This window comes from Odontesthes bonariensis, chromosome 5 (assembly GCF_027942865.1).
Source record: "Odontesthes bonariensis isolate fOdoBon6 chromosome 5, fOdoBon6.hap1, whole genome shotgun sequence".
Lineage (NCBI taxonomy): Eukaryota > Metazoa > Chordata > Actinopteri > Atheriniformes > Atherinopsidae > Odontesthes > Odontesthes bonariensis.
Genome location: NC_134510.1, coordinates 26,826,450 through 26,848,013, shown reverse-complemented (window position 1 = coordinate 26,848,013; position 21,564 = coordinate 26,826,450). Strand labels below are relative to the sequence as shown.

Below are 21,564 nucleotides of genomic sequence, written 5' to 3'. Positions count from 1 at the left end.
AGCACATCCAGATGGTTCTCTGCCAAAAGACTGGCAGTTCTCTGAGAACACTTTCAGTCATTTAAAATGAGCTAAAAAGGGACAGTTCTGCTAACAGAACAAAACATTTCTCAGTTCAGACCAATTATTCTGTAGAAACAAGCTCCATTAAGAAAATATCAACAACAAGACCAATGGATTATAAGGAGTGGCTTTCACATTGTCTCTGAAAAATCCCCATTGATTGATAAACATGTAATTGCATGCGACCTTAGTATGGACCCACCTTGCCCAGAATCTTCTTCCAGTACTGCCTCCAAAGAATGACAGCTATCACAGCCAGCAGCAGCAGGATGATGCCCACCAGGCAGCCAATCAGAATAGCTGTATCACTGCTGTCATCTTTGGCTTCCGGAAGCCTCGAAGTAACAGCAGCAAATTCTGGACCTAGAGAAAGGAAATGGAGAATGAACTGTTTAGTGAGTGCCCGAAACTAGCTGATAATTGTGGCTCTGATGTTATGTGTATAATGTTGCAAGACAATTTTTTTTTTTTAATGGAAAAAACAGGATTTCTGTCTTTATCACTCATAAGATGTGGTCTAATCTTCATCAAAGTCAAAATTATAGACAAGCACAACCTGATTGGACTAGGAGCATATAAAGTCTTGTACTTTTCATGTTTTTATTGAACACATTGATCAATCACTCACAGCACAGGCTGAAGAATGTATGTGAACTCTTGACTTTAGCTCTCAAATGGCGCGTTTCCACACTGTTTCCACTGCTTCAGCTCGGCACAGCTTGGCGCGCTATTTGCGTGTTTCCACTAGCATGCAGTACCTGCAACCGGGTACACTTTTGGTATCACCTAAGCCCTGATTCCAAGCGAGCCGAAGCGTTACTAAAACGTGACGTCAGCCGACTGCCTTCCACTGATTGGCCGATCAGTGTCGTCACTGGAAGCGTCATAACCGCGCGACGACCGACTAGAATGTAAACCTTTTTTGGTTCATTGGTATTTCAGCCCTCTTTAGGTCATGCCACAGCATGTAAAATGGTTTAAGATCAGGGCTCTGATTTGGCAATTTAAAAACCAGTGTTCAGCTTCATCTTCTCTTGTCAATTTACTCGTGTGCTTTTTGACAGAGTCACAAACAGCAGCCCTGATATTCTCCTGTAACGAGGCAACAAAAAAGCCCAAAACCACCATACTCTCACAACTGTGAGGATTTTTACTGAGTGCAGCGGCTTGTGCGGTGCCACATTTGCCAAAGCTTGAAACGTTTGTTGTTTTCCACAAAATATTCTTGCTGAAATGTTGAGAAGCATCCAGGTGGGTTTTTTGCAAACACGAGTTAGGGTTAGAGCCGCTATTCTATTTTTGTATAGAGCAGTGACTCCCTTGGTGTTCTTATTCTGTGTTTTTCTTGTAGTAGTTACAAATATTTCTAAAAGGTATCTTGCTGCTGCTCTTGTTTTTGTTTTTTTCACCTTCTCAGGATTGCATGTTGTCTTCTTAACTGGGATATTTGCTGAACTTTCCCTCTTGTGGAAAGAGGCAGCAGCCCCATATTTCCTCCACCAGAAAACCTAAAGTCTCAGTGTTGAGCGATGAGCAGCCAGGTCTTATAAACTGTAGCCTTTTCAAGCTTTGTGCCTCCCATAAAGCTTCTTCTAAGCTCCTCTGAGTCACTCTGAACAAAAAGCATGCTTAACTCTGTCCAATCTTTTTAAACACAAACTATCACCAGTGAGTGGTGGTGTATTTTTAGGCAGAAATGGCCCTCTCCTCGTATTTTCTTTGTTTTTTCTTATTTTACTTTGGGAAATTCCTGGGCTGAAACCTTTGGACACAGTGTATGTAGACGTCAGCCAATGACAGCATGCATGTGACGACTTTAGACAAATGGCGATGTGTACAAATCGATGTCTCACACACACACACACACACACACACACACTCTCCACTAAGTAAAATCAAATTAAATCCACTAATGCAGCCTTTTCACAAGTTGTTTGTGCAGGGTGTGGACTTGCCTTGGAGCGCAATGTCTGTGAAACAATCAGTAAATGAAGATTTATTTTTCCCATTTCATTGAAGCCAGTCGCTTACTCAAACACTAGATTCATTATGCTGCATTCAGTGGCAACCGGATTTACTGCATGCCAACTCAGGTGCGCTTTCCCAAAAAAGCTGCTTAGACTGCAAACACAAGGACTTGTTTTGTTGATCTCGACCTTGAGGTACACTGAACATAGCATTACTATGAATTAAGAGAAGGAGGGGCCAAGTTTGAAGCTCTGAAGTTTGAAACAGTAAACCCTCGGTATACCTTTAACTAGAACACTTATCAAAGTAGCTTTTATAAAGGATGTCTGTACAGACTGTCCATTTACTGTCAGTGGTTACTCCATGTGTTCAATAAAGGCAGTACAGGCCCTGCTGGTTGTGTGCAAGTATCTTAGTCGGATTTGTTTCTCTAGAATTGTGAGCGAAATAAAAATCAAACCACATAAGTAACCGAGGAATAAATCAGCATAATTGAAAAAAATTCGCAAACTAGTTGACTGACGATCTTGTGTGGGTTTGTGGGTGTATAAGCACAAGCTGGAGTAGGTTAATGCACTGTTCAGCTTGTGGGTATTAGCTCTTTCAGAGCAGTCACGCACTCACTGGGGTCACACAACAACACGGTTTCACCGTGCTTACTCAACATCTGACACAGGCTGTCAGTTTGAGTGTGTGCTTTATATGCGCCGTACCCCAGAGTTTCTCATAGCCTGCTGCTTCGGGAACAGTACGTCAGAGTGGTTTTGCTTCTCAACAGCTTTGTAGTCAAAAATAAATCAGAATCATTCAGCTTTTCTCCCTCTTTGAAGGTCCATTGTGGCATGTTATTTGCATGAAGGATGAAAGACTTGCCTCAGTATAGCTTAGTTTAAACATTGCTCTCAAACAAACTCTTAAAGCCATTTTTATGGAAAAAAACGACAGTTTGGAACAAATATGAACAAAACATGCACCCTACACATGTGTATGTGTGCACATAAACACATATCAGCATATACACACCTTCACCAACATCCATACTCAAACATTCATCAGACAATGTTTGATGTGTTAAACACTCTCTCTGTCAGTTAAACACCATGCGGGGAATGAATAAATCCAGACAAAGCCACAACCAGTCACAAGTACAAAGCAGCATACACACCACATAAAACCATTTCCAGCTTTTTTAAAAGCCTGTTATTGTTTAGTTGTGTAGACTACAGCCAGCTCCACAACAAAACATGCAGTTTGTGAGACCACAGGCAGCCAAGTTGTTATTTGGCGTAAATACAATTTACTATAGCTCGGTTAGTGTTGTTTCCTCGAGCCGTTTATCTCAGACTCTGGGTATAGAGCCCAGTGCCAAAGCCTGCCCCTGCAATCCCTGCTTTATTATATTGCATACTGTCCATTGAGCATGGGGACAGTTTTAAGATACTGGAGAATGGCCAGAGCGGATGAGGTTAGCTCCCCTCCCTCTGTTCACTCTTTCTGTCTATTGTTTTTTGGGTGTCTCACCTGACAGCGTCCAGTTACCAGTGGTGTCCATCATGAAGGAGGTGGCGGTGGGGGGTTCTGGAGGAGCGAGGTATGGACAGAGGAGGAATGTGTGAGAAGAGAGGCGATGAAGACTCAGAGGAGAGTGATGAGGAGAGACAATCACAGACAGCAGGATTCTGGCTCTGCAGGATTTTTATCCCTCTAGGCAAAAATCTCTTAATGTTCACAATGATTTTTTTTTTTTTTTAAAGCTGGACTTTAATGATTAAAAGAAAAAGACCTTTGAGAAATATAAATTAGATTTTTTGACCTTTAACTCAAAGTAAAATTCCTTTAAATACAATGAAGTCTGTAAGGTAAGTATTTGGCAATGACCCTGGTTCAGGAAAAGAATTTTAGAGTCCGATATTTAGACGGGGCCTAATTAAACACGTGCCTCCTCTGGCAAGGCTTAAGAGACAGAAACACTGCTGACATGCTCACAGTCGGCACAACATGAGAGAAAAGAAATGGGCACAGAGACCAGGGGTGATGACAGAGAGATCAGGAAAGGAAGGAGTGATGAAATAGAGTAAGAAAGAAAAGAGTGGATGGAAAGATAATACCAAAGAAAATATAATGTGGAGTGATAAGTAGTTGGCAAAAGAGGAAGAGGGGACCAGCTGGACTCACCAGAAGAACCGGTGCTATTGGAGGAGCTGTGACTCGATGTAGAAAAAGATGTGGTGACATTAACAGCAGAACTGGAGCTGGTGACGGGAATCTTGGGAGGATTTGTGCCTGCAACATCCTCTTCAAACGGCTCTGGATAAGGAAAAAGATCATAGGTCATCCAAAAATCCACTTTCTAGTACGAGTCAGTTTGTATGCAGACATGTAGCAGTATGATATAATAGTTTTTGATGGTAAAAACTCCAGCTTGGAGCTTCCAGATAGCTTTCTGCCAGCATGAGTTACCAGACCAGTGGCTGGGGCAACAGTTTTTGTGTGTCTCTTATTATCCGTCTGAAACCAGTCCAGCAAGCAGATAAGCAGATGTGCCAGATCACAGCTGGGGGAAGTCATTTCAGTCACCTGAGTCTGGTGTGATTACACAGCAGCTTGCTGACCGTTATCACGCTAGAACTGAGACAAAGGGCAGTTTAATTATTCACAGTCATCTCACCTGGAGAGCAGAGCAACTTCTATGTGGCTTCCAATCAGATTATTACAATCTATTACATTAAATAAATCAGATTCAGGCCAGGAACAGAAAGATGGGGGAAGAGATGGTGAATTCTTTGTCTAAATTGGCTTCTTCCTGGACAAAAAAAGTGATTCTAAAAATGTTTATGGGTCAAATAACCTATCGTGAATGTGACGTGGAGGTTGTAAGACGGAAACAAATCAACAAATCTAAGTCGACAGGCTCACTTAAGTTAATTTTCACCATCAAGATTTAAAGAGTGCCGAATGGATTTCACTTCACAGCACAACAATCTTTTCCAAATGTCTGTTTTCCTCTAATGCTACAGGACTACATTTACAATCGTGCTCTGAATCATCATCCCTGAACTGTGAAGTTTTTATAATCAGAATATTATGTTGAAGGAAAACTGATAAAAAATAAATGATATACATTTTATTTCTGCCATTCTTTCATTCGAAGTTTCCCCTGTGGACTTCCCCTGTGAAGCCCTATTTGGTTTAGTTCAGCGTACCGAAACCATCATTCCAGATCATTCCAGGTCATGCCCCCCCCTCCCAAACAGTACACATCCATCTTCACAAACTCACCAACTTTCATCTCAGCACCACATGCTGTAAGTGCCTGCACTGTTTTATGGCTGAAATTTCTCAATATTATTACAATCTGTTGAAACAGAAACTTCAAAAATCTTTGTCGATCATCTTGTAGCTTTTGGAACTGTTACGGTTTCTTTATAATAACATCCGATGCTTTCAGACTTTTTTTTTTCTTTGCCTTTATAAAAAAAAACAAAAAAAACTGGAAATCATCACTAATCAGCCCTTATTCAATGCACTAACTCAGATAATCTGAATTAATTAAACTCAGGAACACTGGTGGGCACTGTTTGTTTTTCCATTTTCTATGAAAAAATAACTGATTCATTAAAAGGGGGGCAACTGTGTTGCAGTTGTTTATATTTATATCTTAGAACATATAAGCTACTATGGGACATTTCCTGAAATATTCTTATAATCTACGTATATAACTAGTTAGAAAATATGTTTGAAAATATTCTCCATTCTGTACTAACATCAACAACAGCTCAGAACTGTAAGACTGTGGAAGACATGGCTGCAAAAGTACATTTGATGTAAGTACAAACCCCAAACCTAAGCAAAACAGCCTGACTGAGCCACAGAAACACACATTTCTGAGATGAAAGAACTGACCACTCCAATTCTGTTTCCTACCAGAGAGGAAGGATATCTCGCTGATGAGCAGCCAGCGATCTGCAAAGTAGAATGTGCAGCGGAGGATCTGAGCCAGCCGGCCGCCCAGTGGGAGGGAGATGGGTCGTGAGGAAGGGTCCTTTAGGTCCTCAAGAGGCACGGGCAGGGTGAGCGCAGGAGAGGACCAGGGCTGGAGGAGGCCAGGTTTGAAAACACACTCCACTTTGCTGAAGACTCTCACACCCTGTGTGTGGCGGTTGTTACTGTGCACCTATAAGGAAATAAGAGTGAATGCAGAGAAGAGGAAAAAGAGGTGCAGCCAGTTAGAAAATCCACAACACACACATGGGAATTCACTGAAATACTAGAAAATTCAGGGGCTTTTATTATTCATTATTCGTGGAGAGGCAGGAAAAGATTAAACTAACACGCAAAATGAATGGCACATTTTCTTCCTGTTAAGCCATAATTGCTTTGGCACGGCTTGGAACTGAGCTTGGAGTGCCAGAGCAAAATCAGACCATGAAAAGGAATGACAGTAAACAAGAAAACAAAGAGTATGACAGAAGACTGATAGAAGAGAGCAGAGGGTAGAGTATATGTTTCCTGTTTCTACGAGAGAAGAATACATGAAAGCTGACCAAATATACAAGCCATGAGAGGAGATTGAGCTCCAGGAGATGAGAAGTGATGTGGATGGAAGCTGGTTAAATAAGCAAGTGAGAGGTCAAAACTATAGATCTGCGAAATGAAAAATTAAGAAGGAAATTTACTCCTGGGAAAGAAGAGTTGGTGCCGAGGCTGCTCTTACAGTTTGGCTATTAACCTCACACAGTCCAGGACCATTTACCCTAACCTATTCCACATGTTAACGTGCACAGACAGAAGATGCAGGACAAACAGCTGCTCCAGATGTTCAGTTGACATGTAAGCATTTCTGCCTTAACGCGGATAAAATTGGGTGTTCGGGTGTGTACTGCATCATGGTGGTGGGGTCTAACAAGCAATCAGAACCAAAGGAATTCACACCTCCTTACAGCTCCAGTGACCTGCAAAAATTTAAATTTTTTAAGGAATAACGCTGTATTCGTTATGTTTTGCTCGTTTCATCATACATCTAAGCTTCATTTTGAATTCTTTGTGATCTTTCAGTTTAGTTTCACACATACTGAGAAAAATGCTCCACAAAAAATTCCAAAAGGACATAACTGGAGCTTGACAAAAAGCAGATCAGAGTGTGTCCCCTCTCTGCCAGAAGAGTGAGAAGGGCAGGTCATGACTGTCAAAAGGTTAAAGAGCAGATTTCCCTTTGGGACGGTGATTAGACCCAGGTTAAGGAACTCTGTCCTGCTGAGACAAGCAAAGCAAGAATTAGGTTCAGGTTCCCATTCTCTATTTATTTGACCTGTGTGTCTGACATATCCGCTCAGCCAGGCAAACACAACAGTGCACGTCAACTGAGGTTAGTGTGGGAAAACCACCAGGGAATAGTCAGGAAAAGCAGGATAAGTCTTGGAAAAACAATAGGAACACCGCTGGGAGATGTTTAAAATGGTAACTGTGATAAACTAGAATGACAACGAACATACGAAGGGGAAAAAAAATAAAAAAGCATAGTGAACATCCAGAAACCTTTGTCTAAGTCTTTGTAAAACCACTAAAATATTAATAGTCTCCTTATAAGACGGACTGTAGATTCAGGCTGATGTAGAGAGTTCACTTCACCCAAACCCAACATTCCAACGAGACAACAGTTATAACTCAAATTGGGTTGCTTCATATCATTATCCCCCCTCATTGCTGCACAGACTAACCCCAAAAGCCACATTGACTCACAAACAGACTGATGCAATTTGGTGGCTGCCAGAGAGATGAGCACAGATGCACTGTCCTGTCATAAACTGTGGTGCACCCAAACTAATTAAATGGCCACAGAGCTATTCCAGTCAAAATGTTGATGCAGATTAAAGTTAAACACACATAACAATGCTGTCGGAAAACAGGAATTTCAAAGGAGTTTCATCAGGGAAAGAAGAGTCAGGCTCGAGTCAGTCCATGTACAACGACATGCTCATTCTGGGTTAATGAGATAAACCAAAACTATTTATCAATTGAAAAATAGCCGTTTTTCATCTTTGTCTTATAATAACTCAGGAAATATATTATGGAATCTTTTACTGTAAAATGTCAGTTATAAAAGTTAAGCACATTTTTTTATGTCTTTAATATGGACAATCATATTGTAAATCAGCGTGATTAAAATCCAGGACGGATCATCTCCTAAGAAGGGTACAATGGACATAAAGTCTTTCCACCATCCCTCGTGCTTTTTTTTTTTTGTTTTAATATACTGGGAGAAAAACAGGGAGATAGGTGCAGCAATTTTTTGAAAGATGCACAAACATAAATGGAACTACAGTATATAAGTCAAAGCAGAGTTTCTATAATTCTAACAAGCTCAAATCTGGTCAGACCACCTTTATTCTTCAACACAGCCTGAACCCTCTTAGATGAGCTTTCTTGTCATTTCTTTAAAGTAGTCTTCTTCAATAGTTCTCCAGGCTTCTTGAAGGACATTCCAAAGCTCTTCTTTGGATGTTGGCTGCCTTTTGTTCTGTTCTCTGTCACGTCTGTTTTTTGGAGAGAGCAGTCCGTGACTGATAATGTTCCGTGGTGAGATTTTCTGTTTCACTGCGCTGGTAGTACAGAACATTTGGAATCAGTCAAAAAATCTGACAGCAGCTTTCTGTGTGCTAAATATCAACAATTTTGATAAGATCCCCTACACTACTGGATTAAATGCAGCCCCAAAACCAAGACCGTCTCCAACGTGCTATCTGAAGATAAGATTTGTACAAGTAAATTCAAATTGGATTCATCCCTCCATAAGAGCTGTTGCCACTGATTTTCAGTCCACTTCTTGTGTCATTTGGCATAGCTCAGCCTTTTCTTCCTGTTTCCCCTCCTTAAGAGTGGCTTCTTGACAGCCACCCTTCATGGAGACCATTTCTGATGAGGCTTCAGTGAACAGTAGACGGATCAACTGAAGGTCCATCTCTCAGGTCCTGTGTTTTTGCCCATTTCTGTTCCAGAAACTGCTCATCTGTTGTGAATGGTTTTTAAGACAGCCACTTTTCTCCTCGACTTGTCTAGTTATCTCCAATCTTGTAAGGACTCATCACATACCATGCTGAGATGTGCCAATTTCAGTTAACAGGTCTTTGGGAGGAACCCTGTTGGTGCAAAATTACTATTTTATGTCTGTCAAACTGTGCTATGTATGGCATTTTTTGTAGATGGATCCTCCCCACAACCGTGACTCAGAGTAGTTCATCCAACTAAAAACTCAAGCAGCAAAGTGCTACTTTCAGTGCCTACCTGCATGGTGTTGAACAGCCGAGGTTTCTCAAAATCAAACTCAATATCCACACTGCCTTGCCCGAGGGCTTCCCGGCTCCAACCAAGGTAATCATACCCCGGCCACACCCTCAGCTCCTTAGTTTGTATGAAGTCGTCTTCTCCCAGGACGCCGTCACAGAGCTGGCCCAAGCCTCCAAACTGCATCCTGCGCACAAAAAATTAATGTTCTTATTTGTGTGTACACGACTCTGCACACAAGTCAGGATGAATATTGCGTCATGTAAACAATCATGTAGCAACACGCCAAGGTGAATAAATAACAATACATACAGCATGCAACCAAGCCCACCCACACCCACACCAACTACTCACATACAAGCAGACTGCAGCACACACAAAGCAACACAACGGGGGTCAATAAATAGGACCCCAAATCCCAGATGTACGAGCCCTCAGACGTACATCTGCTAGAAATACGTCTGGATTACATCAAAACTGCTCACTCACCCGTTAGCAAAACATTTCAGCCCCATTAACTGCACAGCCTGTGCAAGTGTGGACCCCCCACCCCCGCCCCAGCCCACTCCAAATTCCTGGTTTACCCCTCCTTTGCTCCCTGCTAAACATTATGGTCAGGAAACATGCCTCAAATCCCTGAGCAACTAAGAAAAATAATGTCATTCTCCTTCGATTAGGCTGACAGAAAAACTTTGAAGACAGGACTTGGCTGAGTTCCCACTGCAGTTCAAGCAGATGTGATGAGCACTGTAGAGACGCTTTTCCACATTTCGTCCCACATTTCTGACCGTCAGTCTCCATCTTTATCAAATATGCCACAGAAGTGTTCTGAGAGTACAACAAGGCCACATCTGCACATTTCCATAACAGTTCAATGGAAGTTAGATGCCTACTCGTACATGAAAAATGGAAAAAGATGAAGCTGAATATCTTACCCTTGCTCTGTGCTGCCGTCATAGGTGGAGTCGTTTAGAAACACGGACATGCCGGGCAAGTGCATGACGTGACCCACCGGAGCTGTGTAAGCCTTCAGCCCATCTGGGGGGAAAATAAATACGATATCGTTCATAATGCTGTTGAAATAAAACATCACATTAAAAACATCCCTTGTATCTAATTAGAAATAACTAAAATGTAGGAAAAGCTGCTTATCAAGACGAAGTAAATGAGTCAAAGGATATTTCTTATCAAGCAGTAGATGAGTACATTAGAAAAAAATACAAGTTTCCCTTTCTTTTTTCTTTCAGTGCGAGCAGCTGTGCGTTTACTGAGCCAGCGTTCGACAGGGAAACTGCTACAGCTGGTTTTTAAGTAGTAAAACAAACCGAGCAGGCTGCCTCTCAGGCCTGTTTGTCCCCGTCCACCATTAACCCGTGAAACTCAAACCCCTCTGCTCTAATACACAGTTAATCAGCCTGCTCCCTGAGAGCAGAGATGACGTCAGCAACAGCGGCTGCAGCCCACAGCTCTGATACCCATAATAAACACTGCTTCACAAACCATTTACAGTGCAGCATGCTCTGTTTGCTCATAACGGATGGTTTGTGGATGTGATTATGTGCGTGCGAGAGTGCATGAGGGTCAAGTAGGTCCATGCTGGATGTTAAATAAACAAGGGAAAGATGGCGTGTCGCCTCCATACAATCTGACTTAAGATAAAACGAGGGGCAAAAGTGTGCAAAGCTTGACATTTGTTAAATTCTGTCTAATCTCTGGCCTGAAGTCGAACTCAGCTGCTGCACCTCAGAGACCTCAGTGGAGCATATTTTAGAGAGATTCTCTCCCCGAAGACAGAAAGGGAACTGTGTCTTTTCCAGTCACTGACAACCCTGATTTACAGGCGCCCTCGTGCTGTCAGAGGGAGGTGGAGGGGCAGGAGAGATGAACCAGTCATAAATAGTCAGTGTTGTGTTTCAGGAAACATTGAGACCAACACCATTCATCAGTCTGTGGCTTCTTTATCTGCTCAAACCCCCCAGAGGCTGAAAAAACATGCACTTGTAATCATTGCCATCTGACGTAATATTAAATCTAGGAAAAGTGCAAACTCAGTCGCCTTCAACATATTTTCAAGTCTATTAAGATGTAGAAGGCATTGTCTCATAATTTACAGGCATAAATATAAGCAAAGCAGCGACCTTCTGCAACTTTGCAGTCTCTTTATGCCTCCGTCGCCCCCACAAACACTTACCATTCCATACACAACCATAGAGCTCCACCCGAAGGCAAACACTCATCACACGGTCTGCCAGGGGATAGAAGCGGACCATACGGGCCACAATAGGGGGGCCCAGGTCTTTCAGCACAACTTCATAGGTGTTCTTGTTACCTGACACCACCTAGAGGGGGTAGAAGTACAAATACTCCATTACACAGTGGACCATTCTGCCATGTCTCTGCTATTATCTGTAGGGTTTAATAAATCTCGCCTGCAGGCTCCGACATTTTATTTGGCACATCTTAAATTTCTATTCATCTAAAAGATCAAATGAACCGACTGAACTGTTTTTCAAACACAGAGAGGGCAAAGCCTGTGAGACGCAGACAGGTTTTGTTGGTTTTTTTTTCCCCAGAAGAAGCCTTCGCCCAAAGACTTAAATTGGCTTGAATTCTAAATATTTTTTGTGTGTCAATACTATATGTAAAATAATGAGAAACAGTGGGAAACAGAGTGACTCATTCCCTTAAACATAAGCTGTAGGAGGTCTGATTCCGACACTATCTTGTAATAGTGGTACAAAACACAGAGCAGGGACTATCGCCTAAGAAAATATTGGACACGTACCAAGTGTAATAACAAGGCTTTCACTGCATTGTTCGGTGGGCAGTGAAGGCTCCTATCTGAGCAAAACCAGTATTAGAAAAAAAGTTAGCTGGCACAAATCCAAAGTGTTTGCCGCCCAATTGAGCAAATCAAACACAGATGAAAAAAAAAAAAAAAACTGAATAACACAACTTTTATACTCAACAGCTCAACCAAAGACAACCAACCCACCCCCCCTCCTTTGTAATCAAGGAGAGGAGTTGAGAAAAGCCCTGCTGACCTCTTGTCCCCAGCGGTCCTTCCAGGTGATCCATTTCACTCCGTCTCTAGAGTACCGGAGTCGATAACTGCGGGCAAACTCCTGGCCGTGCCCGTCAGCATGGCGACCTTGGGTACCAGCCAGAGCCAGGAAGTGGAGTTTCCGCAGGTCAATCTACAGATAATAAATACATCATAAAACACACACATCATCCACTACAATGCAGATATTTTCACTGAGATCCAGATAATGATGAAGATGTTTGGACATTAAAGACTTAAGTTTGAAAGTGTAACATTTCTAACATGTTCTTTTTTGGATTAAATGAGAAGCTCTAAGTTTAAAACCAACCAAAAAACGAGGAACAGGTGAAACGACTGATTTGGTTTTATTTCAATCCACCATCTCATTTGAAAATGCTGCATCAGATCAGCTGGAGTTCTGTTTTGTGGCATTTGGTCATTTTACCAAGTGGCTGTGATTGGTTGGTTTACCGTCAGGTCACTGATAACACTCAAAAAATAGACATGGCATCTTAATAGGTCAGATGTGGACTTTTTTTTTTTAATTACTATTATTATCATTTGAACTGGGGTTTCAGCTCGACCACATACAATTTATTCTGTAGTGGAGTATAATACAGCATCTCATGAGCTTGTCACACACATTGTTTGTTGTAAGTAACGAGTAAATTTGGTTTGGTAGTTTAATATTTTTAGGGTATAAGAATCAATTACAAAAAATTGGAAATTTTGGTTGGCATGCGCTGCACTCAGCGCGTTTAGTCCGAAAAAGCCAACAATGAAACCCAAGCAGTCATCCTTTCTGCTGATCCGATCTAGTACCAACTGCTGTAAGAGGAATCTTTTCAGCGAGGGGTAACTACGAGTTACCCGCGTTGCCACTGGCAGGATTAATGTTTTCAACTTCTTGTGGAGATAAAAGGGCCACTAGAGATTTTGGGAGGAAATCTCACTGACTCAAAAGGATCTCCAGCATTCGTGAGGCGCAGCAACTGTGTTAACGGTAGATAGTGAAAACTCCACGTCAAGAACTGATCTTCAAAAAGAGTTTAACTTCTAAGGAAGCAGACAAGAAAACTAGCTCCAAATTGTGTTGCGTGTCTGCAGTGAGTAATGCTTATGACGATGAGAAACATGTAAAAGTCTCAAACAAAGTAAAAACACAAAAGAAATGATTGGAATCATTTACATGTCTGAAAAGGAGCAGGAAGAAGTTAAACTTATTCAAATCCTTCCCCTTCTCCATCAGTTATTGATACACGTCTTGCCTCCTTTGCAAATATACAAAAACATATGTTTTTGTAAGCTCCCTCAGTGAAGAACAACACAGCACAACATATAAATACAGAACTTGCATATCATTACATTTGACTGTTCATTCTAACAAAGACAAACTTAAATATTAACTATATTAACTTTGAATGCTTAAGCAGTTGGAAACCAGATTTATGTGGTTTCTAACTGCATAAGAGAAGGCTAAACATTACTGGCTAAGCCCTCAATGACACTCTGCAAAAGAAGCTGATTTAAGAGTTTCGTACGGCATAATGAAAACTGTCTCTTTTTTTTTTGCTCCTTTTGCATAGCTTAAAGAAACAAGATCCAACACATTTTTTAGTTGGCTTTATCTTTGAGTGTCAGAAAGCAGACGCGCGAATTTCCCAACTGCTGAAACAGTGCGGTTATGCTGAACTCTTAACTAAGTTTAATGAATCCTTGAGTAAATTGTGGGCATCACACGTTTATCCAGTGAAACTGCATCATCAGCTTGATAATCATGAAATTGCACATGACCACAAGCATTTGTGATTGTTTCAACAGATGATGCAGCATGTGCACTGACTTTAACTGAAGATCAGACGAAACAGAGTAACAAACCTGAAGGTATTCTGATCCGCTCGGGAAGACGGGTCCTGCCGGGCACCATGCTCCGTCGCCCTCTCCAGTGCTCAACCTGAGATACGGAGACATTGTAAGAAATCTAACTGGAAGTTTTGATATTTAAAAGAGGAAAAAAACATGACTGAAAAGTTTACTTAACATACCCAAACGTACCAAGAATAAACCAAAACTCTCAGTGCCAGCAGAATATGCAACAGTCTAACTTATCTAGACTGTTGCCTGTTTTTAAATTCATTTCAATTATTTTATTTGTTTCTCTTTATATTCTTTTATGTATTTTTAATGCTTCTTGCACTCCCTGCTGCAATGCTTTTATTTTATGTAAAGCACGTTGAACTGTTTGTACATGAAATGTGCTATACAAATATATTTGATTTGATTTGATTTGAAGTACAGGTGAGAATTAAATACAAACTCAACAACCCTCCTCTACCTCCGCGGAGAATATTTTGATCCCACAGCAGCCATAGACTCACATAGCTGTAATGTAATGCTCGCTAACAGAGAGAAGCAGGAAGACAGACCTAAAGACTGATGGATAATACAGAAACACATTCTGCTCCTGAAGAAAGCAAATAGGACGAAAGGAGCAGGGTAAAGATGACTGGCTCCATCAAATTCCTCAAACCTAATGACAAGATGTGGAGTAGACTGTCAGGACTGCTCTTAACTGGGAGCTCCAACCACCGACCACACACGTGCATCACAGATTCTCACTCTGTGTGACCTTCCTCAACCCAGCCGGAGAAGAAGAGCTCATACTAGCACCACATTTTGGCCACATGAAGCCCACAGTCTTGGCTGTGTGTCTGCGACGCTGGATCGTCTCGCACAAGGAACTTTGGAACAAACGCCTGGCCACAACCACGCTCTGACCACCGTGGGGTTTCTCACAAAATGAAAGCTGCTGCGCCGACCACCAAAACAAATCACTATATCAACTCGGTGACACTGACAGTGGTGCTTGGATTTCAATCAAGTCTGGTCTCCTCTCAGTGGGTGAGATCATACAGTTGGGAGCCACAGAATGATAACACATTAGTGCTCCACCAAGCGTCTTGTGATAGAGGGAGGAGGGACATGGCCGGGCCGAGTTCAGGCCAACATGCACCAGCCTGCAGGATTAACAGTAGAGAGCACTATTATGCAAAAATACCTGGTTTTTCTCCTTTGTCAGACTTTTGTGTCCTACTTACAGTTAATGCCAGCCAACTCTTTATTCCTTTGCCATTGTTCTCATTTCCTCCATCTTTTCCAATATGCTGATATTTTTCTGGCCAAGAGTAATAACAGTCCGTGAAAAACCTGCTAGTTTTGCATCCCTCCCCTCCCTCACACAACACTCTCCATTAAACCCATTTTCCCCGCAGCTTTCAGCACCCCATTGCAGCAGTACACCTTTCACTCCTTTTCTTTTTTTTTTTCATTTTTCACTTCACGTCCGCTGTTTTCTCCGTTTTCTCTCTTCCTCTCTCAAGGTCTCCCTAATGTGTCTTAAAAAGAGCCCGGGCTAATAATCATTTCCACATGGTTGCACTCTCAGCCAAGAGACCCAACCCAACAAACCGACAGGGACAAATGAGCGCAAACACGCGCACACGTTCCTTCCAATGCTCTTACACGCGGCTGTTGCATGTTACAGTTCAACTTAGCTCTTATGAGTCTGAGCTCACTGGCAGACAGGCGAAGAGGTAATATAATTACAAAGTGGGTTTTATGAAGACCCACACTATCATCTTCTACCATAATCTAATAGACATCCGAAATTACTTACCATGGTGCCAACAGACTGAAAATAAGGCACGCAGACAGACAAACACATTAGTCTGCACAAGTGCCATTACTTGATTTACATATTGTTCAGGTAGAAGCAGAGCACAACGCTGCCTGCATAATTATAGGGCAAATTGTATTCCTCAGGAATTGTTTTATTACTGAATAAATACAACGCTCCAACATGACATCAAACATCAAAATCAAATGTTTAACACCGGTGAGTATTAACATTCTCAAAGTAAATATGTAAAGCAACTGAATTGCACAAAGAATTCAGTCAAATTCACTCACTTATTAGTGAATTAATTAATTGACATTTTTGGTCATTTAAAATATTCAGCCTCCCTTCCAGCAATGTTTCTTAACAAAAACGAAAAATAGGACAAATAGTTTCTGTTCGCAGTGAACTTTAAGGAAGCAGCGACCTCCCTGCACCACAATTATGGCTAAAAGAGGTAATGTCCTCCCACTCTGTAAAACTCATCTTTGAAAATGGCACACGAGTTCTCATACGGGATTTAAGTCAGGTAGGGGAAGAGGCCCAAGGTGCTCGCTCCATGCTAAATGGCAATGCACTCCATCACATATGCATCAACCAGCAATTCCCCACTTGAACATTTGCATGAAGAAAGCATCCTCCAGTCACTGGCAGCAGGTTGATGAGTTGATTTTCAGTCTATCGTCCCCCTGAGAAGCTCCAACTGTCTCATCCTTCATATAATCAGAACCACAACGGCATCCTGCTGAAGCTCAGCAGCCCATCCAACCGGCACATCAACAATCACTCGTATTGCATCTGCCTGGAGGAATATCGCACTACACTGACAGACAGCCTTAAAAATGAAGCAATTCTTCTTAACCCTTTAATGTCCACTCTGCCAAATGTTTTTATTCTTTTAGGAATATCCTTAAGAATTAGTTGTTTTTTTTTAACAAATGGTTGAGATGTCCCTTATAATGTACCTGTCAATGTGCCTGTGTGTTTGTCTGTCTCCCACCTCCCTTTGCTGATGCGCTCCAACCTGTGTAGTCAAGCCCTCCCATGCTTTTGGTTGGATACTCAGTTTGGAAACTTAAGTTTCAAACCAAGCAATCACCTTTTGCAGCCATCTATAAGAGTAGAGCACCTGATGAGTTGGCGGCTTCCTTCAGTGCTGCAGCACTTTGATTAAATGTTGAAAGAAAGGTATGAGGTGGGAGGCTGTGGGCGAGGTAAGTTTGGGGTACCCCATTCATTCTTTACACGTAGTTTCTTTCTGTCTTGACACACTGGATTAACAGTTGCTGCCACCGTCTGTACATGTTATGGTAAATCCTTCTTTTCAGATGAAGTAGGTTAGGGTTTTTGTGTCTCTTTTGTTTTCAGTTAAGCCTCAGAGTTAAGCCTTCTTTTGTTACATTCATTTAACTCATCTGACTTATCCGTTCTGTGAATCCGTCATTCTCCTGGTGTTAAGTCGATTGACTACAAAACAAACTTAAAACATTTTATATTGTCATGTTGCACTCTTGTCTTGACATATTTGAAAAAAAGTAATGGCATAACATGGATTCATCAGAGCTGGACACTGAAGAGAACTGACTTTTTTTTTTTATGTGTGACCCAATTGAATATTCACAACACAACGTTTGATCATCTGTTGGGAGAGTTTTATCTCAAACTGACAGAGAAATTGGTCCGTGCAGATCAGACTATCGTAACACTTTATTTGCAGGGTTATCCAAACAATCAGGTTAACAACAGGATGACATAAACTCATTCAGAACATAGCAGCCAGATTTTTATCACGAACATGGAAATTTGATCATGTCCCTCCAGTTCTGAAGTCGCTCCACTGGCTACCTCTTTAAAAGCCTCTGACGCATCCATTAAACACTTAATGGTTTTGCTCCACAATACATCCGACTTGCTGACTGTGTATGAGCCCATCATGTCTCACAGGTCACTTGATGCAGGTCTTTTAACTGTTCCCAGACTTAAATCAAAGTCGTAGGTTGCTTTCAGCTACTCAGGGACGCGGTCTCCGGAACAAATCGCCTGCTGGTCCATTACAGCTGAGTACATCCACTAAAACCATGAATCTTCATTTGATATATTCTTTTTTTGTGTGTGTGTGTTTGCAAACATGTCTGTATATATGTTTGTCAATGTTCATGCAAATGTTTTATGATCTTTGTGATTTTTTTCTCATCGTCTGTGTTCGGCACATTGGGTTTAGATGTAATGAAACCTACAATACAAATAAAACTGCCATTGCCATCTCGTAGTCTGATTTCAATCATTTGGTTGTGTGTTGTTAAAAGGCCTATTTCAATTTTTGACATTTCAGTGAGAGTTGAATCACACTTTTTTTTTCCCACCTCCTAATTATGCACGATTTATGTAAAGGTATAAATCCCTCATGGCCATACCCTTCGAATTGGAAATACTGGCAGTGATTAAGTTCACAGTACTGTAGAAAAGCTTCAGCCTCATTTCTTTAGATTTTGATTCCAAAGAGCCGTCTTTCTTTCAAACATTTCAAAGTGATTGAGATCAATAGTTCTCCGAGCTCTCCGAAGGCCTTTAAAATGCTTTCTTTGGACATCGGCTGCTTTTTCACTCTTTTTCAGTTCAGTCCTTGCACCCAACCACCAATTTCTTCTTTTTTTTTTCCCCAATAAGCCACTAAACACTTACCTGTGAATCATTCAAACATTAAGAAACCCAAGATGAACCAGTGTTGTGAGTACACAAAACTTTGCAAAGAACCCATTTTAAATGGCATCTTCAGACACTTTGTTACTAGGTCACAAAGAGATTTGTTGTCATTTCTTCAGTTGTCACCATGAAAAATACCAAACCTAACACAGTTTTATAGAACTGAAATACTATTTTTGCACCAACAAGATTATTCCAATGAGCCATTAGTTGAACTGTCATGGTGTGCAGTGTGTTCTACTTTGAGAAGTAGAGCAGAAAGGTGGTAGGCTTAAACAATCTCCAGCAAATGAACAGTATCTCAAAGGGATGTCCTCAAGAAATAGGCAACAATCCGGCAAAGATCTGTCACAGGACCTGAGAGATGGACCTTCAGTTGATCCGTCTACTGTTCACTGAGGCCTCATCAGAAATGGTCTCCATGAAGGGTGGCTGTCAAGAAGTCATTCTTGAGGAGGGGAAACAGGAAGAAAAGGCTGAGCTGTGCCAAATCACACAAGAAGTGGACTGAAAATCAGTGGCAACAGGTCTGATGGAGGGATGAATCCTCCCCATTGCCCCAAAATCCACATTATTGAAGCAGTGTGGCATCATCTTGACAGAGAACAGAACAAAAGGCAGCCAACATCCAAAAAACAGCTTTGAAATGTCCTTCAAGAAGCCTGGAGAACTATTCCTGAAGACGACTTAAAAAAAAAAAATGACATGAAAGCTTGTCTAAGAGTGTTCAGGCTGTTGAAGAATAAAGGAACTCATATCAAATACTGACTTTCAAGCTTGTTAGAATTGTACAAACTCTGTTTTTGCTTTATATACTGTGTTTACTTTTATGTTTGTTTAATAAACTGCAGAAACCACTTTTCATAGAAATATGAAAAAAAATTGAAAAGTGGACTTCTGCACAGTATTGTGATATGTGTGTATACTTTAAAAAAAAAAATAGTATCAAAATAATGTTAAGTTAAGAATATCCACTTGTCCAATAATAGTGTACGATAAGGACAGTAAGTTACAATATAACTGCAGCTTAGTCCTATTCATGCAGATTTGAATGATTCTGATGAAAACACTGATGATGTTGCCTGATATTCAGACCCAAATACCATTTGGTTACACTAAAAACACACACGCTACTGACTATGATTGAGTGAACAAATCAGATGTGGGCAGCACTCCAGCTTCAGAGGACTGGTACCAAGGTATTAAATCCACCATATCAAGTCTCAGTCAGTGCTGCTATTCAAAGTGGTGATTATGTGTTCTTTATAAGGAACCCTTTTAAAAGCCGTCTATAAAAGAAAATGCTAACTAAATTTAAAAAGTGCGATACCTGTGGTGCTGCCTGTTTGAATCCATTTAGTGCCAATAATATGCACTTTACATCAATACTAAGCAGTTTATTCTCAAACAACCCTTTTAACTCTGTATTACAAATGTAAATCGAATAATACACACTAAAAATTTGTTAAGTTTTTGCATGTAAGCCATCACAGTGAGCATCAAGTCTGTAATAATTTATGTCAGTGTTACACTGACATGTCATGGTAATTTCTGCAACGTCTGCAATGCATTATCTTGCAATAACAAACCAGAGGCAGCAAGCAATGACAGAAAAATAACTTCTATCTATCCATCACTGTGAGACATGCATCCAAACGAGTCTGCAGAAATGAAAACCACACTGCGGTTGTCCTCTACACATCACCTTAATTAGAACAAAACTGTCAGTTCTGCAATTTTCAACTTCGCAAAAGTAACAGGGTTTTAAAACAGCAATTTATCAACGGCTGTAAATCTCTCCGGTGATTGCATTTCTTATTTGCTGCCAGGTAGATGTGTACTCAAGGGTGTGTCAGTGCACTATGACACCATTGCTGTTGATCCCGTTATTCAGCCTGGTAATAACTTGCTCTTTAAGTAGAAGAAAAATGACAGTTTTCAGACAAAAGGTTTGTGTACATGCAGATATACTCAGTGAATAACAGCAATTTAATCTGCTACTTTCAACCCTGGACACACACAAACACACTTTTCCCACCTTCCATGTTTGGCCTCTGTGGAGTCTGACCAGGCGCTGGAGGCAGTGATGTCAGAGTCTGGGATGGTGCCATCCTCCATCCCCAGGGCGTAACGACACTGAGCTGGAAGAGAGGGATCGAGGGAAGCACAGAGACCGGATAAAGATATGAGCACTATTCTCATCCGTAAGGAGCACATGATCAGGAGAAACTTAATATTTCCATTAGAGAGTCGGACACCATCATTGGTCATGGAGCATAATGTTGTTATGTCATCTCTCCAGGAAAACTTCCGGGCCTTCGTGCCTTGCAACTCACACACACAGTGAGACGAGGGAGAGAAGAATGAAAGCGCTCTTTTTGCTGTCATTTGTAACCAAAAACTCTTGAGGGCAAAGTTGGATGTTTACACAACCTTCAGTCAAATATATTAAAACTCAGTTTTTCACATTTGCTGACATCCAATCATCATAAACTCTGCATGTCTTTAGGCTGTTGGGGTCAGTGCTTCATTAAAAATGCAAAATGGCAGAAAAATCATGGACGGAAAAATGTATTTAATCTTTTACATCTTTCATTTCATTCCCAGTGACGGATTTCTCCAGTGACTGATTTACCACGCATGTCTCACAATGGCCCGCAGAAGTTTTGGCTGATTCCTGGAATTCTTGCTTCGGCTTTGACTTCCCTGCTGATAATTTTGATTCTTCCATACATATGTGCACTTTTCCTTACTCAGGATACCACCAAATCCATAAGGTTCACTAGTCCCTTTGGTCACCATTTCTCTGTCAAACCTGACAATGGTC

At 41.2% G+C, this 21,564-nt stretch overlaps 1 protein-coding gene across 4 annotated transcripts in view; it reads right to left on the bottom strand.

The window, feature by feature from the left end:
• ddr1 (discoidin domain receptor tyrosine kinase 1) overlaps positions 1-21,564 on the bottom strand; it is a 51,715-nt gene that overhangs the window by 10,377 nt on the left and 19,774 nt on the right. For 3 of the 4 annotated variants that reach the window (XM_075465853.1, XM_075465856.1, XM_075465854.1), the window contains exons 3-12: positions 20,776-20,878; positions 14,237-14,312; positions 12,357-12,509; positions 11,504-11,651; positions 10,248-10,350; positions 9,313-9,499; positions 5,956-6,205; positions 4,207-4,338; positions 3,553-3,609; positions 266-426 (exon numbers count right to left, since the gene is read on the bottom strand). In XM_075465853.1, the coding sequence (XP_075321968.1) occupies positions 266-426; positions 3,553-3,609; positions 4,207-4,338; positions 5,956-6,205; positions 9,313-9,499; positions 10,248-10,350; positions 11,504-11,651; positions 12,357-12,509; positions 14,237-14,312; positions 20,776-20,878 (1,370 nt within the window). The remainder of the gene's footprint in view (positions 1-265; positions 427-3,552; positions 3,610-4,206; positions 4,339-5,955; positions 6,206-9,312; positions 9,500-10,247; positions 10,351-11,503; positions 11,652-12,356; positions 12,510-14,236; positions 14,313-20,775; positions 20,879-21,564) is intronic. The other variant, XM_075465855.1, reaches the window with a different exon arrangement.